Genomic DNA, 17,285 nt, shown 5'->3' on the forward strand with positions numbered 1-17,285 from the left:
ACCCAGATCCTTATGTACTATAATGTGTGTGTTCAACTAAGTGTGCCACTACCTGCCTCCCCTTTTGATTGCTGGGGCTCAGTGCTGGTGTTACATACCCACCACTTCCAGTGGTCATTACTGCCCCTTTTCTTCTTTCTAATTTTTATTAGCTGAGAAAGAGAAAAACTGAGACAAAGGGGAGCTAGAAAGAGGGAGAGAAAGAAGCCTGCAGATCTGCTTCACTATTCATGAAGTGGACCCCCTGCAGGTAGAAAGTGAGGGCTCCAACTGGGGTTCTTGCACTTGGTAGCATGTGCAGTTAACCAGTGCGCCACCACCTGGCCTCCTGAATTTGTAATGAGGCATACTACTTTTTTTTTTCTTTTGCACTACACTCTGCAAATTGAGCAAGGTTCAGAAACTATTAAGTGGTAAAGATTTAATTACAATTCAGATTTATCTGAAACCATGCTCTGTGCTGTAATGTACTATATAATTTTTCTGTACTATGCATAAGTGCTGGCAAGGTTTTTCTGAAAACTTTCATAAATATTTAGTTTTTGTTGTCTCTGATGCAATCAGTGAACTCTGCAATTTTAGCTCAAAAAGAGCCACAAGGTGGGGCCAGGTGGTGGCGTACCTAGTTAAGCGCACACATTACAGTGCACAAGGACCTGGGTTCGCTCACCTGGTCCCCACCTGCAGGGTGAAAGTTTCACGAGTGGTGAAGCAGGACTGCAGGTGTCTCTCTGTCTCTCTATCTTCCCCTTCTCTATCTATCAATCTCTGGCTGTCTCTATCCAATAATTAAGATCATTTTTTAAAGTGGGTGGGCCTTCTGATCCCCAGCCAGTCTCCACCCAAAAGAGAAAAAAAAATCAAGAGCCACAAGGAATATGTTAAAAGAATAGTTAGGTCTACTATTCTAGTAAAACTTTTATTTACAGAAACAAGGAAAGGGCTGAATTTGGCCCTCTAGATGTAACTTGCTGACCTCAGTCTAGATCATTCCAGTAAAAAAACTGATCATTTTTCAACAAGTTATCTACAAACATATGGTATTAAAACGCTGCCATCAGCAGTCCTCCAAGTATTTATAAACATATCCTATATTATACAGATGTCATCTTTACTATGACAGTTTGAAGACTCAAAAATACTGCCAAACATGAGTAATTGTTAACCCCAATGAATATGAGAAATGAGTGGCTATAAGTAGGCACATAGAAGACACTATTAAATGACAGAAAAGACATACAAACAAACAGTAAAACGTGAAAGATGGAAGACATCTATCTGTAAGTTCCTTCCATGTAAATGAATCCAGAGAATGTGAAGCAACTATGGGAGACAGAGTTAGGGTTAATAATAGCACAAGTACAAAACAGTCAACTTGGTTACTGTGCTGCTTTGTCATGTGCATGAAAGAAACTTCGGTGCTATGGTCTCTATCTATCATCTATCTATCTATCTATCTATCTATCTCCTTCTCTCTATCTCTCACTTTCTCTCTCCCTGCCTCCTTATCTGCCTCTCCTTGAAAATATCCCCAAGTGGCGAAGCCGTGGGTGATGATAAAAAAAGGGGGGAGGACTTCCATATTAAAAACATGAAATTTACAGAAATTTAGTCATTGTGTGAATTCTGCGCTGGTCAACCAAATTGTGATCAGTACAAAAAATTTTTTAAGCTTTAGAAAAAACCCATAGTCTTAGAAAAGTAGAGGAAAAAAAGAAGCACCACTACCTAGATTATAGACTGTATCTCTTTTAACTCATTCAGTTACTAACCTTTCTTTTCAGACAATAAACTCCAGGTACAAGCTGGCTCCATGTCTTTTCGTTTCTTCTGACTCTTCATCCTGGCAAATCAAAAGAGAAATTATGACTGTATGCCCAAGCAGAAGTTTTTTTTTCTTAAGTAGTTCAAGAAAAGTTCCTCATTTAAAGCATTACAGAGCTGGGGAAGAGAGAAGACTCAGCAAATAGATAAATAAGGGGACCAGTGAGGGGAATCTATAAAGATGAATCGAAAACGGACAGTCTCTAATTCAAAGTGGAAAAAAAAAAAGAAAGCTAAAAGAGGAAAGATGTATATCAATATTTGAAGATGAGACTAGAAAATTTGCTCATCAGGTAAATTGCAGTTTAGTATGCACAAGGATCCAGGTATGACCCACTGGCCGCCACACAGGAGCAGCATGCAGTAAGGAAGTTTCACAAGTAATTAACAGTGTTGTTGTGACTCTCTTCTCCATGTCTGTCTCTCACTTTCCAAAAAAAGTAAAACCTCGGGCCAACTGAGTTAAGTGCACATGGCACAAAGCGCAAGGACCTGAGCAAGGATCCCGGTTCAAGACCCCGACTCCCCACCTGCGGGGGGTGGGTTGCTTCACAAGTGGTGAAGCAGGTCTGCAGGTGTCTTATCTTTTTCTCCCCTTGTCTACCCCCTCCTCTCTCGATTTCTCTCTGTCCTATCTAACAATGACAGCAATAACAATGATAACCAACAAGGGCAACAAAAAGGGGAAATAATAGCCTACAGGAGCAGTGGATTCATAGTGCAGGCACTGAGCCCCAGTGATAACCCTGGAGGCAAAAAAAAAGAAGAAGAAAGAAAAGAAAAGAAAAGTAAAAGTAAAAACAAGAACAGTAGAATAGTGAGTGGTCCAGGAGGTGGCGCAGTGGACAGACTGTTGGGACTCTTGAGCATGAGGTCCTGAGTTCATTCCCCAGCAGCACATGTACCAGAGTGATAATCTGGTTCTTTCTCTCTCTCCTCCTATCCTTCTCATGGATAAATAAATATTTTTTTAAAAAGCTAAAATATTGCTGGCAAGAAGACCCAGCAAAAACAAATACACATGCATTCATACATACGAAGAGCACAAATGTGGGGAATGTCAAACTGGGTTACTAAAAGAAGGCTAAGATTTATGAGATTTAGTGAGCATATCAGGATCAAAGTAAATTAGAATAGCTGTTCTTCCCCAGCAATATCTTTTGGCACCACTAGTGAAGGGAGAATTCTAAGATCACACATTGGAATACTGTGGTATAAGAGAGATACAATCCAAAGAGTCAGGTGACATACACCCTCGTTTCATTTCTGGGACTACTGGTGGACCTTGGGAAAAGATTCTTTTCTTTCCTGAACTTGTTTTCTTATTTTTGAAAATGGTAGGTAAGCACGTGGCAAAAGGGGAACTTTGGTGCACTGTTTTTGGGAATGTAAATTGCACAACCACTAAGGAAATAGTAGTGATGCTCCTGTAAAAACAGAACTACCTACCTATGAGCCCCGCAATTCCACTTCTGAATATTTAACCAAATAAAACAAAACACTAATTCAAAAAGACAAGTACATCACTATATTCACTGAAAGATGATTCACAATAGTCAATATGGAACCAAAATATGTATGCATGTGTGTTTATGTTTGTGATATTAGCCATAAAAGAAGGACATTCTCCCATTTATAACAGCATTACTATGGCTTTGAGGGCATGATGCTAAGTGAAATTAGACAGACAAATATTTTATCATCTCACCTATGAATTAAATCTACAAATAAACCAGAATTGCAAAAAGGAAAAAAAAATGGTTGCCAGAAGAATAGAAAACATGGGTGAAGGGCATCAAAAGGTACACACTTCCAAGTAGAAAATAACCCAGAGGGATGTAATGTACAGCATGGTGACCGTAGTTAACAATACTCTAATGCAGAAGTCGCGTGGTGGTGCACCTATTATAGTGTGTAATGACCCAGGGTCAAGTCCCTGGTCACCTGCAGAGAGGAAACTACACAAGCAGTGAAGCCATGCTACATGCGTTGCTCTTTCTCTCCCTATTTCCCTCTTCCCTCTCAATTTCTTTTTTTCTATTTATTTATTTATTTATTTGTGTTTGTTTTTGCCTTCAGGGTTATCACTGGGACTTGGTGCCTGCACTGCGAATCCACTGCTCCTGGAGGCTATTTTTCCCTTTTGTTGCCCTTGTGTATCGTTATTGCTGTCACTGTTGTTATATAGCACAGAGAGAAATCAATCGAGAGAGAAGACAGAGGGGGGAGAGAAAGATTAGACACCTCCAGACCTGCTTCACCACTTATGAAGCCCCCCTGCAGGTGGGGAGCCAGGGGGCTCGAACAGGGATCCTTGAGCCAGTCCTTGCTCTTTGCACCATTTGCGGTTTAACCGGCTGTGCTACCGTCTGCCCCTCCCCCCTCCAATATCTCTTATCAAAAAGAAGAAAGAAAATGACCACCAGAAGCAGTGGATTTGCACTGCAGATACGGAGTCTCAGTGACAAGCATGGCCGCAAAAACAAGCAAATAAAAACTCTATAAAACATATATATTTGCTACAAGAGTAAAAAAGTTGGGGGCCCAGGGTCAGGCAGTAGCTCAGTGGGTTAAGCGAACATGGCGCAAGGACCAGCATAAAGATCCCGGTTCGAGCCCACGGCTCCCCATCTGCAGGGGGGTCGCTTCACAAGGGGTGAAGCAGGTCTGCAGATGTCTTTCTCCCCCCCCACCCCGTCTTTCCCTCCTCTCTCAACTTCTCTCTGTCCTGTCCAACAACATCAATAACAACAATAATAATAGCCACAACAATAGGGCAACAAAAAGGGGGAAAAAGGGGGGAATAGGGCAACAAAAGGGGGGGCAATCCAGGAGCAGTGGATTCGTAGTGCAGGCACCCAGCCCCAGTGATAACCCTGGAGGCAAAAAAAAAAAAAAGTAGGGGGCCAGGCAGTAGGTAGCGGTCCAGATGGTGGCGTACCTGGTCAAGTGCACATAGTACTATCCACAGGACCTACACAAACACCTGGTTCAAGCCACTGGCTCCCCACCTGCAGGGGAGTCGCTTCACTAATGGTGAAGCAGGTCTGCAGGTGTCTTTCTCTCTCCCTGTCTTCCCCTCCTCTCTCACCCTCTGTCCTACCCAACAACAACAGCAACAATAATAATACAACAACGATAAACGAGTGCAACAAAAGGGAAAATAGCCTTTAGGAGCAGTGGATTCATACTGCAGGCACTGAACCCCAGCGATAACCTTGGAGACAAAATAAAATTTAAAAAGTAGACCTTAAAAATTCTCATCACAGGCTTGGGAGACAGAATAATGGTTATACAAAAAGCCATTCATGCCTAAGACACCAGTGGTCCCAGGTTCAATCCCCAGCAACACAATAAACCAGAGCTGTGCAGTGTTATTGTAAAGAAAAATCTTCATAGATAGCTCAGTTGGTAGAGTGTATTTCCTACCATTTATTAGGCCCTGGGTCTGATCCCCTGCACCACATGGGACACCGTGGATAGTACTAAAGGAACACCTTCAACGGTGTTGTGGTGCTTTGGTGTCTTTATCTTTCCTCCTCTCTACCCCATTCTTAATGAATAGAATTAAAAAATTGGCTAGGGAGGACACTCAGCAGTATCTCACATGTGAAAGATCCCTAATTCATTCTCTGGCACTGTATAAAACAATTCTCACAGGAGTTGGGCGGTAGCGAAACGGATTAAGCGCACATGGTGCGAAGAGCAAGGACCCGCGCGAAAAGATCCCACATGCAGGGAAGTTGCTTCACAAGCAGTGAAGCAGGTCTGCAGGTGTCTTCTTTCTCTCCCGCTCTGACTTCCCCTCTTCTCTCCATTTCTCTCTGTCCTATCTAACAATGACATCAATAGCGACAACAATAATAACTACAACAATAAAAAACAAGGGCAACAAAAGGGAAAAATAAATGATAAAACATAAAAAATTAAAAAATAAAGTTCTCACAAGAAAAAAAGTATCTATATGGTGGCAGGTGTTAGACTATAGTAATCATTTTGCAATATATACAATATTGACTCATCCTGCCATATATCTGAAGCCAGCATAATGATATATGCCAATTATAACTCAATAAAAAAAATAAACATTGGGACAGGGCGGTAGTGCAGCGCGTTAATTGCACTTGGCACAAAGGGCAAGGACCAGCGTATGAATCCCGGTTCAAGCCTCAGGCTCCCCACCCCCAGAGTGGTTGCTTCACAAACAGTGAAGCAGGTCTGCAGGTGTCTATTTTTCTCTCCCCCTGTGTCGTTCTCTCCCCTCTCTCTATCTTTTAAAAAAAATTTTTTTATTATCTTTATTTATTGGATAGAGACAGTCAGAAATCGAGAGGGTAGGGCAGATAGAGAGGGAGAGAGACAGAGAGACACCTGCAGCCCTGCTTCACCACTTGCAAAGCTTTCCATCTGCAGGTGGGGACCAGGGGCTCGAACCCAGGTCCTTGTGCACTGCAACATGTGCACTCAACGAGGTGTGCCACCACCACCCCCTATCTTATCCAACAACGACAGCAATGACACTAATAATAACATTGACAATAAACAAGGACAACAAAAGGGGAAAAATAGCCTCGGGGGCAGGGGCACAACGGGTTAAGCGGACGTGGTGTGAAGCGCAAGGACCAGCTCAAGGATCCCAGTTCAAGCTCTGGGCTCCCCACCTACAGGGGGGGTCGTTTCACAAGCAGTAAAGCAGGTCTGCAGGTGTCTATCTTTCTTTCCCCCTCTTGTCTTCCCCTCTTCTCTCCATTTCTCTCTGCCCTGTCCAACAACAACGACAGCAATAACAACAACGATAAACACGGGCAACAAAAGGGGAAAAAATAGCCTCCAGGATCCCTGGATTCATACTGCAGGCACCAAGTCCCAGTGATAACCCTGGAGGCAAAAAAAAATAAAGCTGGAGTTGGGCGATACCGCAGCCGCGCACGTGGCAAAAAGCGCAAGGACTGGTGTAAGGATCCCAGTTCGAGCCTCCGGCTCCCCATCTGCAGGGGAGTCGCTTCACAGGTGGTGAAGCAGGTCTCCAGGTGTCTATCTTTCTCTCCCCCTCTCTGTCTTCCCCTCCTCTCTCCATTTCTCTCTGTCCTAACAATGACGACATAAACAACAGCAGTAATAACTACAACAACAATGAAAAACACCAAGGGCAACAAAAAGGGAAAATAAACAAATATAAAAAATAATAAATAAATAAGACAAGGGCAACAAAAGGCGAAATAAATAAGTAAAAATCATTTTTTTAAAAAGCCTCCTGGAGTAGTGGATTAGTAGTGCAGACGACAGAGCCCCAGCAATAACCCTGTAGGCAAAAATAAATAAACATCATAAAGTTTCCCAGCTTAAAGGTAGCTTAATGGAATAAGAAATGATGAATTTTGGAGGCTTATAGTACCTGTATCTGTGCAACTATCCTAAAAAGTATGTGGCCTAATTGGCACTAAGCAGTAGGAATCTAAAAAGGGGGGGGGGTGTAAATTGGTTCAGCCCTTCTGAAATCCAGCCTGGAAATTCCTGAAAATAATAAAAATGGACCTACTATATGATCTAACAATTTCTCTCCTAGGTAACAATGCAGAGAACAAATACCATTTATTCAAGAGATCTAGGAACACCTGTGTTCAGGGAAGCACTATTTCTAATAACCCAAATTTGTGAACAACCCAAATGTTTAATGTCAAATGAGTAATTAAGCAAAGTGTCATCTCCTCTCCCCTACGTGCAGGAGGTAAACTTCAGGAACAGTGGTGCAGTGCCACAGGTATCTTTCCTCTGTGTTTCACCCTATATTTTAAAAAATCTGTAAAAAAAAAAAAAAGGGGGGGGCGGGGGAAACAGCATAATGGTTATGCAAACAGACTCTCATACTTGAGGCTCTTAAATCCCAGGTTCATCCCCTGAACCACCATAAACCAGAGCTGAGCAGTGCTCTGGTGTTTCTCTGTGTGTGCTCTGGTGTTTCTCTCTGTGTGTCTCTCTCTGCATCTCTCTCAAAAAAATAAAATAAATAAAATTAAATTTTTTTAAAAAAAATCTGTGGCACAGACCTTTGTGGTAGGAATGATGAGAAAATTATACTATTATCTTATAAACCACTATTAACTCAGTATGTCAGGAAAAATAGATTTAATACTTCAAGTTTTCAAACTGCCTAGATCTTAGGTTTGAGTATATGTATTTTCTTTAGCTTAAGTATTTAAAGTTTCAGGTTTGTAATATGATCAAATTCTGACACTGGGCTTAAATTGTTTAATCACAGATAGACAGACAGACAGATAGATAGATAGATAGATAGATAGAGATAGAGATAAAGATATAGATGTCTATCTATACCTATATAACTAAGTCACCAAAATTTTAGGCCAGGTAGATCAAAATCATTGGGTTCTGTCAGTATCAAAGATACCCTTAAATGTCATAAAGCATAGTGAGGTCAAGTATACTATAGTAAATTTTAACCATCGGATTTTCAAAGAAAAACAAGCTCCCAACTAACTTGGTTTTAGAAACAATTAACTACTGCTATTTTAAACTCTTTTTGTAAGACTACAAGAAACCTTCCCCATTCTCTTTAAAGATTCTTATTTCTCTAGTCCTGGAACCTCTGGGACTTTGCCTATATTCCTTGATGTCTCTTCTCTCTGATCCCTTATCCTGTTAATACTGCTTCTATTAACCTCAACTAAATCAACACTACCAGAGCCGCCACGCCACATTATGCTGCTAATGACTTGCTACTGCAAAATGTCTCCAGAGATGCCAAGCCTGAGAAGTCAACCTCCCTCCCAACTCCTTTAATTTGACAAGATCTTTCCTAACACATGGGACTACCTAGTTCCATTTCAGATGGCATGTTTTCTCACAAAGTTATAGATAGTAGATACAGGATAGGGTCTAGGGTACTGAGCACATGTGTTACCCTTGATAAGCTTTAAAAGAAACACTATACAACTGACCAAGAGAAATACTGGCAAAAACTATATATCAAGTAAAGGACAATTATTGTCACTATGGAAACCTTTATTAGAATCATCAAACATGTAAATGAAGAAAAAGTTGAGGCTAAGACCCCATTAAAATCCTACCTGTTTCTTCCCTAACTTGAAACCAGATTCCATAAACCTAATACCAGTATGGATACAACAAATGACACTTGATGCTTTAAAAACTGGGAGCTTTTTTATGGGGGAAAAAAAGAGCAAATCTAACTAAGCTTGTCAAATAAAGAAGTGACTATGAAAGCTGGATAATGGCCTTTTTGGCCACCATCAGGCCATCCTATCATCCAGGGTTCTAGATAGGGAATCACTGCATTTCTCCATAGATAATATAGGCCTAGAACCTCTAATAGATCCCCCTCTCTATCATCACTGGTCACATCCTTTGGGAAAGTCATCATAAGCCCTTTTGAGGGCTTCATCAGGACTGTACCCTCGCTATGAACTAACAATGATAGGGACTGCCCCACTCTCCCAAGGGAGGCGGGTCATCCTACTCTGCCACTTGAGGAAAACTGGTCCTAAAATGAGAGCAGGCTAGAATGTTCCCAGCGGCGATGTGAGCTCAGCCTGACAGGGACTGAGAGCTTGTACAAGCTCCAGTGCTAAATATGAATATACATGAAGCCCAGGTTAGATCATTGTAGTGAACAGTTTATTGAATTTATAGATTTTCTTCAAGTTTGTGAGCAACTCTCTGTCCTAATCCTGTCTTCTAGTTCTTTTTTTTTTTTAAGATTTTATTTATTTATTAATGAGAAAGATACGAGGAGAGAGAGAGAACCAGACATCACTCTGGCACATGTGCTGCCGGGGATCGAACTCAGGACCTCATGCTTGAGAGTCCAAAGCTTTATCACTGCGCCACCTCCCGGACCACCCTGTCTTCTAGTTCTACTCTCAACTCTGACATAATCTTCCCAGTCAATATTTCTAGCCCATCCCCATGGGAGGTATCAAGTTCAAGTAAAGATTATTAAGATGGGAGATGGGCGATGGTACACCAGGTTAAGTGCATATCGCAAAAAGTGCACTGACAGGCGTCAGGATCCTGGTTCCAGCTCCCGGCTCCCCACCTGTAGGAGTTTCGCTTCACAGGCAGTTAAGCAGGACTGTAGGTGTCTGTATTACTCCTCTCCTCTGTCTTCCCCCCTCTCAATTTCTCTCTGTCCTATCCAACAACAACAACAGCAATAACAACAATGAGAAACAATAATGGCAACAAAAGGGAATTTTTTTAATTATTAAGACATAGGTTCTTAGGAACAGTCCTAAAATAGACTTCCTAGCTTCCTTCCACCCTAAGGTTCCTACTTTCATCTGAAAAACAAATCTGAAAGAAAAAAAAATCCAGAGGAAGCCAGGTACTTTTTTTAGCTTATCTGAGAGAGAATAGGGAAAAAGGAAAGAATTAGAAATAGTAACAGGTATAGGAATGAACTAGAAAGGAAGTGAAGGCAGGACCATTGAAAAATTGGGGGATAGGTAGATAGATAGATACAGAATCAGCCTTGGGAGAACTACTGCAGTTTCTAATAGAAGAGATGGAACACAAACTCTGCTGGTGGGAACTGTATGGAATTTTATTTCTATTATCTTACAATTTTATAAATCAGTATTAAATCACTAAAACTGATTATCATGACATTTTGAACAAAAAGGATCAAATTAAAGGTGAAAAAAATCTGTGGTATATACACAGAATGTACTCCTAACTCAGCTGTTAAATGATGAAATCTTCTCTTATACCTGAAGTAATCATAGTAAGTGAAGTAAAGCCAGAAGGACAAAATACTGGGTGAACTTCATTCACAGTAGGACTCAAGAAATAAAGAAAGATAAACTACAGGGTGAAATCTTAATTAATTGTGGGTTAAGGCAGCAAATCCACAGATTCTAAAGGTGGGAGACTTAAATGATGGGTGGGGACCCAGTGTCCTGTGGTGGAGAAAGTGGACAAGTTAGTAGTGGATGTGATGTATGGACATCTATCACAAGGATAGGAAATTGTATCTGTGACACAAAAATTCAATGGTTCTCAGTCCTAGTTGCAGAGCAGAATCACCTTTATTATCTATCCTTCAGTTATTTTCTCTTTCTGGTAATACTACTTATCACATCTAATAAACTTGATAACCTATTTTATGCTATGTTTCCTGGTCATTTGCCGTGCTTTCTCACCTAAACTGAATTATTGGCTCCAAGTATCAGTCTTTGTCATGAAATACGCAGATCCATGCAAAAATGAAGTGTAGTTCTTAAATTTCAATCTGTTGTCTTTAACGTCAGCTTTGATACCAGCTTTGACTAATGGAGGGAATCTACACAGATATGACTCAAACACAGTCTTAAAATATGTATGCATGGGGGATGGGCGGTAGCTCAGCGGGTTAAGCGCACGTGGCACAAAGCGCAAGGACCCGTGTAAGGATCCTGGTTCGAGCCCCCAACTCCCCACATGCAGTGGGGTCTCTTCACAAACAGTGAAGTAGGTCTCTCCCCCTCCTCTCTAGATTTCTCTCTGTCCTGTCCAGCAGCAGAAACGACAGCAATAACAGTAATAACAACAAAGATAAACAACAGGGGCAACAAAAGGGAAAAAAATAGCCTCCAGGAACACTGAATTCATAGTGCAGGCACTGAGTGAGCCCCAGCGATAACCCTGAAGGCAAAAAAAAAAAAAAATGTGTATGCATGTTGGAACACATTTCCCCCAGTGATTGTGCCACAATCCTGGGAAAAACCAGGAGACAAGACACAACTAGTTCACTCGTCCAGTATTCCAGCAATGAAAACAGTCATTCTAGCCTGAATCAGAGCTAGAAGAGAAGAGGACTAGCAGAGCCATGCCTTATCAAACCAGCTGGCCAACAGATCTGTAAGAATAAGTGCTTAACGGGAGTCGCGCAGTAGTGCGGCAGGTTAAGTGCACTTGGCGCAAAGTGCAAGGACTGGCTTAAGGATCCTGGTTCCAGCCCCAGCTCCCCACCTGCAGCAGAGTTGCTTCACAAGCAGTGAAGCAGGTCTGCAGATGTCTATCTTTCTCTCCCCACCCCCGTCTTCCCTTCCTCTCTCCATTTCTCTCTGTCCTATCCAACAACAATGACAACAATAATAACTACAACAATAAAGCAAGGGCAACAAAAGGGAATAAATAAAATATTTTTAAAAAGAATAAATGCTTAACTGCTCCTGCTTAAGTGATTCTCCGCTGAACATGGACACTGGCAGGTCTTACAGAAGTCAGACCTTTCACCTTCTACACCCCATAAAGAATTTTGGCCCATATTCCCAGAGGGATAAAGAATAGGGAAGCTTCCAGTAGAGGGGATGGGACTGAGAACTCTGGTGGTGGGAATTGTATGGGATTGCAACCTTCTAATCCTACAATCTTGTTGATCGTAATTAAATCGCTAATAAAAAATAGCAAAAAAAAAAAATGAACTTCAGCATAAAGGGGTTAGAAAAAGAGTAAGTGTTTAACAACAGCCAAAATGTGGAAGCACCTGTTCTCCCTGGTCTAGGCTTTTGAGAGAGTCAACATATGGATCTACCAGTCAACGCCCATGTTCAGCGGGGAAGCAATTACGGAAGCCAGACCTTCCACCCTCTGCAACCCACAAAGACCCTGGGTCCATACTACCAGAGGGATAGAGAATGGGAAAGCTATCAGGGGAGGGGAGGGGATATGGAGACCCCGTGGTGGGAACTGTGTGGAGTTGTACCCCTCCTATGCTACGGTTTTGTTAATGTCTCCTTTCTTAAATAAATAAATAAATAAAATGTGGAAGCAACCTAAATGCCCTACAACAGATAACAGGATAAAGATGGTATGGGACATATACTGAATGGTGTACTTGACAGTTAAAAGAAATAATATTGTGCCCTTCAAGGAAAAAAAAAATGGATGGAACTAGAAGTGATTATGCTTAGTGAATTAAGTAAGGAAGTGAAAAACAACTACCAGATGATTTCACTCATATGTAACATAGAGAACTGAAACAGAAGAACTTGCAAAAAACATTTTGCCAATGTGTCTCTAAGACTTTGTGTGAATATGGTGGTTAGCCTTGGCAGGTGAGGACACAGAATTCTAGTGGTAAGAGTGGTATGGAACTATATCCCTAATATATTTTTAAAGACTTTATTTATTTGGGTCACAGACAGAGAGAAATCATGGAGAGTGAGAAAGACATCTGCAGCACTGTTTCACCACTTGCAAAGCTTTCCCCCTGCAGGTAGGGGCCAAGGGCTTGAACACAGGTCCTTATGTATTGCAGTATGTGTGCTCAGTCAGGTGTGCCACCACTTAGCCCCACGCTTTTTTGTTAGGACAGGGAGAAATTGAGAGGGGACAGGGGAGGTGAAAGAGAGAGATATCTGCAGCACTACTTCACCAATCCTTCCCCTCTGCAGGTAGGGTCCGAGGGGTATGGAACAGTGTCCTTGCACACAGTAATGTGTGCGCTCAACTAGGTGTGCCACTACCTGAACTTACCCCTAATAGTTTGTAATCTTCTAAATCACTATTAATTCACCAATAAAAATAACATGTAAATATAGATATTAAATATAAATGAAAAATAAAGTCCTATGTATAATATGACTGCATATTTTAGTTTAAATAGTTGAGAATAAATGTTTATAAATTCTTAATTTTTCAAGCTATTCAGATGTTGTGGCTGGTGGTACCAATCATGACAATGGCTGAGTGATATATCTTACTAGAATGCAAGTGCCTAGAAACACATCATAGGGCACACATTTATTAAATCTGAATTAAGCTTCTAAAAGGGAGTCAGACGGTAGTGCAGCGGGTTAAGCACACACTGCACGAAGCACAAGGACCGGCGTAAGGATCCCGGTTTGAGTCCCCAGCCCTCCACCTGCAGGGGAGTCGCTTCACAAGTGGTGAAGCAGGTCTGCAGGTGTCTTTCTCTCCCCTTCTGTCTTCCCTTCCTCTCTCCATTACTCTCTGTCCTATCCAACAACGATGACATCAATGACAAGAATAATAATAACCACAATGACAAACCAACAAGGGCAAAAAAAAGGGGGGAAGGCCTCCAGGAGCAGTGGATTCATGGTGCAAGCAATGAGCCCCAGCAATAATCCTGGAGGCAAAAAAAAAAACTTCTAAAAATCCAATCATTAGTTTATATAATAATCAGTCTTTAATGACGAAGCTTGGAATTGGTTTTTAAGGTTCCTCAACGATTCTTTATTTGACAGGACAGAGAGAAACTGGGAGGGGATGAGGAGGTAGAGGGAAAGAGACACCTGCACCACTACTTCATAGTTTCATGACATTTCCCCGTACAAGTGGGGACTGGGGTGTTGAACTTGCACCTGATAATGTGTATGCCACCACCTGGCTTCTCCCCCAGGCAAGTCTAATATACAGCCAGGAAAGAGAAACACTGTTCTAAGGTTTAGGGCCAGGAGACGGCACACATGGTCTAGTGTACATGTTACCAGGCTTTCAAGTCCCAAGTCCCCACCTGTAGGGAGAAAGCATGAGTGGTGAAGCACGTCTGCTTCTCTCTCCCGCTCCATCTACCACATCTACCCTCTCAATTTCTGTGTTATCAAATAAAAGAAGCTGGGAGGAAAACTTGACACCAGAAACACTGGATTCTTTGTGCAGGCACTGAATCCCAGTGATAAGCCTGGTGGCAAAAAACAGTCCTATTTATAAACTCTCTAGGGCAAAGTAAATCATCTCTAAAGTATGGCTGATAATAATAACTACTTCACTAACTTGTGGAGATAAAATAACATGATACACCTAAAGTACTTTATCACAAGAAGAAGTGAAACATAAATGATAAATGTCAGAAGAACCAAGATAGTGTTTATTGGGGGCCAGACAGTGGCACACCCAATTAAGTGCATGCATTACCATGCACAAGGACCCAGGTTTAAGCCCCAACTCCCCACCAGTGGGGAGAATGCTTCATCGGTGGTGGTGCACCCAGCTGAGTACACACAGTAAGTGTACCAGATCCCAAGTGGTGTGAAGCAGTGAAGCAGGTGTGTCTCTGTTTCCTTCTCTAGTTCCACTTCCCCTCTCAATTCCTCTTTGTTCTATTAAATTAAATAAAAATAAATTAAATCTCATTCCTATGAGATGGATTTTTTGTCCTCAGTATCCTAAATTCTTTACCCAACTTTATGCAATATCACATCCTCCAAAAATAAAAATAACGTTCCAGTTACAAATCACTCCAGTCAGTACCCGATTTCCAACAATGGGCTGGAGAGTGAATAGTTTCTCTTCCTGGAAAATCTCAACCATGTCAATTCTTTCAATCATTCCTGTGACTCTTACTTGCTTATCGCAAGCTAGCCTTTCCCAGAAATAAGCTTGTATGTGAAAAAGGCTACTCATCATATCCATTTGGATGCTGATACTATCTATATGACTAATTATTTTGGTATGTAGGCCTTTTAGTTCACTGTTCTGAGGTTCTTTTTTCATTCAAGTAGACATACCACAGAACCTGAGCTTCCCCTGGTGCCATAGCTCCTCCCATTTGGTATAAGGGCTCAAACACAGGCCACGCGTTAGGTAAGATCTTCACCCTCTCTGGTGAGTTATCTTTCCCCTCTTTTTCATTTTTTTAAGTATTGATGGAAGTGGTCAATGGTATACCAGGTAGTGTATACATTAGCACATTCGAGGATACAGGTTTCAAGCCCCAGTCCCTATATGCAGGGAGGGAAATTTCACAAGTGCTGGATCAGTGCTGCAGAGTTTCAGCAACAACGACAAAAAAAAATGACCCCATCCAAAAATGGAGAGGATAAGAACAGAAAATTCATCAAAGAAGATAACCTATATACCAAAAGGCATATGAAAAAAACACTACTCCAAGTCAACTTCCCTGGGCAGATGACTGCACCATTGTGTCCTGGAGCCCCATCGCCCCAGAACCCTGCCCCACTAGGGAAAGAGAGAGACAGGCTGGGAGTATGGATCAACCTGCTAATGCCCATGTTCAGTGGGGAAGCAACTACAGAAACCACACCTTCTACCTTCTGCACCTCATAGTGATCCTGGGTCCATGCTCCCAGGGGGATAATGAATAGGAAAGCTTTCAAGGGAGGGGATTGGATACGAACTTCTGGTGGTGGTAATTGCATGGCATTGTATATCTCTTATCCTATGGTCTTGTCAACATTTCAATTTTATAAATATATTTAAATAAATAAAGACTCCAAGTCACTGATTGCCAAAGAAATGTAAATAAAGACAATGAGATACGACACCCCAGCGAGAATGTCATACAACAGGAAAGACAATAACAAGAAACTTCAGAGATTGTGGAGGTAAAGGAACTCTTTTGCACTGCTGGTAGAAGTGTAAATTGGTCCAACCCCTTTAGAGATCACTCTGGAGAACTCTCAGTTGGCTGGAAATGGACCAACCCTATAACCCTGCCTGTACTTTCTCTCCTGGGGATATATCCTATGAAGCAAACACACCCATCTAAAAAGTTCTGCATATACTTATGTTCATAGCAGCGCAATTTGTCACTAGAAGTCTAATGTGCTATCCTTTGCACCTTATAGCTGCACAATTTATAATAGCCAAAACCTGCAACAAATCCAGGTGTCTAACAACAGACTAGTTGAGAAAGTTGTGGTATATATACACAACAGAATGCTCAGCTATTAAAAATTATGAATTCACCTTTTTTTTTTTTAAAGGTGTTTTTAATATTTTTTTATATTTATTTTATTTATTTATTCCCTTTTGTTGCCCTTGCTGTTTTATTGTTGTAGTTATTGTTGTTGTCGTTGTTGGATAGGACAGAGAGAAATGGAGAGAGGGAGGGGAAGACAGAGAGGAGGAGAGAAAGACAGACACCTGCAGACCTGCTTCACCGCCTGTGAAGCGACTCCCCTGCAGGTGGGGAGCCGGGGTTCGAACCGGGATCCTTATGCCGGTCCTTGTGCTTTGCGCCACCTGCGCTTAGCCCGCTGTACTACAGCCCAACTCCCCGAATTCACCTTTTTTTTTTTTAACCTCACTTTGGATGGAACTTGAAGGAATTTTAAGTGAGATAAGCCAGAAAGAGAAGAATAAATATGGGATGATCTCACAAATAGAAGTTGAAAAAAATAATAGAAGGAAAAACACAAAGCAGAACTTGGAGTGTACTACACCAAAGTAAAAGACTGTGTGTGTGTGTGTGTGTGTGTGTGTGTGTGTGTGTGTGTGTGTGTGTGTGTGTGTTTGGGGGGGGGTTCCAGGTCCTGGAACATGATGGCAGAGGAGGCCCTAGTGAGGGTTGAATTGTTATGTGGAAAACTGAGAAATGTTACACATGTACAAACTGCTGTATTTTACTGTCAACTGTAAATCACTCAGCCCCCAATAAAGATATTTAAAAGGGGGAAGCAGATGGTGGTGCACCTGGTTAAGTGCTCACATTACTGTGTGCAAAGACCCAGGTT

At 41.6% G+C, this 17,285-nt stretch overlaps 1 protein-coding gene across 9 annotated transcripts in view; it reads right to left on the reverse strand.

The window, feature by feature from the left end:
- Window positions 1-17,285, reverse strand: part of LOC103120163 (NACHT, LRR and PYD domains-containing protein 12-like) — a 62,150-nt gene that overhangs the window by 37,901 nt on the left and 6,964 nt on the right. For all 9 annotated transcript variants that reach the window (XM_060183170.1, XM_060183171.1, XM_060183172.1 and 6 more), the window contains one exon: window positions 1,773-1,843. In XM_060183170.1, the coding sequence (XP_060039153.1) occupies window positions 1,773-1,842 (70 nt within the window). In that variant the 5' untranslated portion in view covers window position 1,843. The remainder of the gene's footprint in view (window positions 1-1,772; window positions 1,844-17,285) is intronic.

Source organism: Erinaceus europaeus, chromosome X (genome assembly GCF_950295315.1).
Source record: "Erinaceus europaeus chromosome X, mEriEur2.1, whole genome shotgun sequence".
Lineage (NCBI taxonomy): Eukaryota > Metazoa > Chordata > Mammalia > Eulipotyphla > Erinaceidae > Erinaceus > Erinaceus europaeus.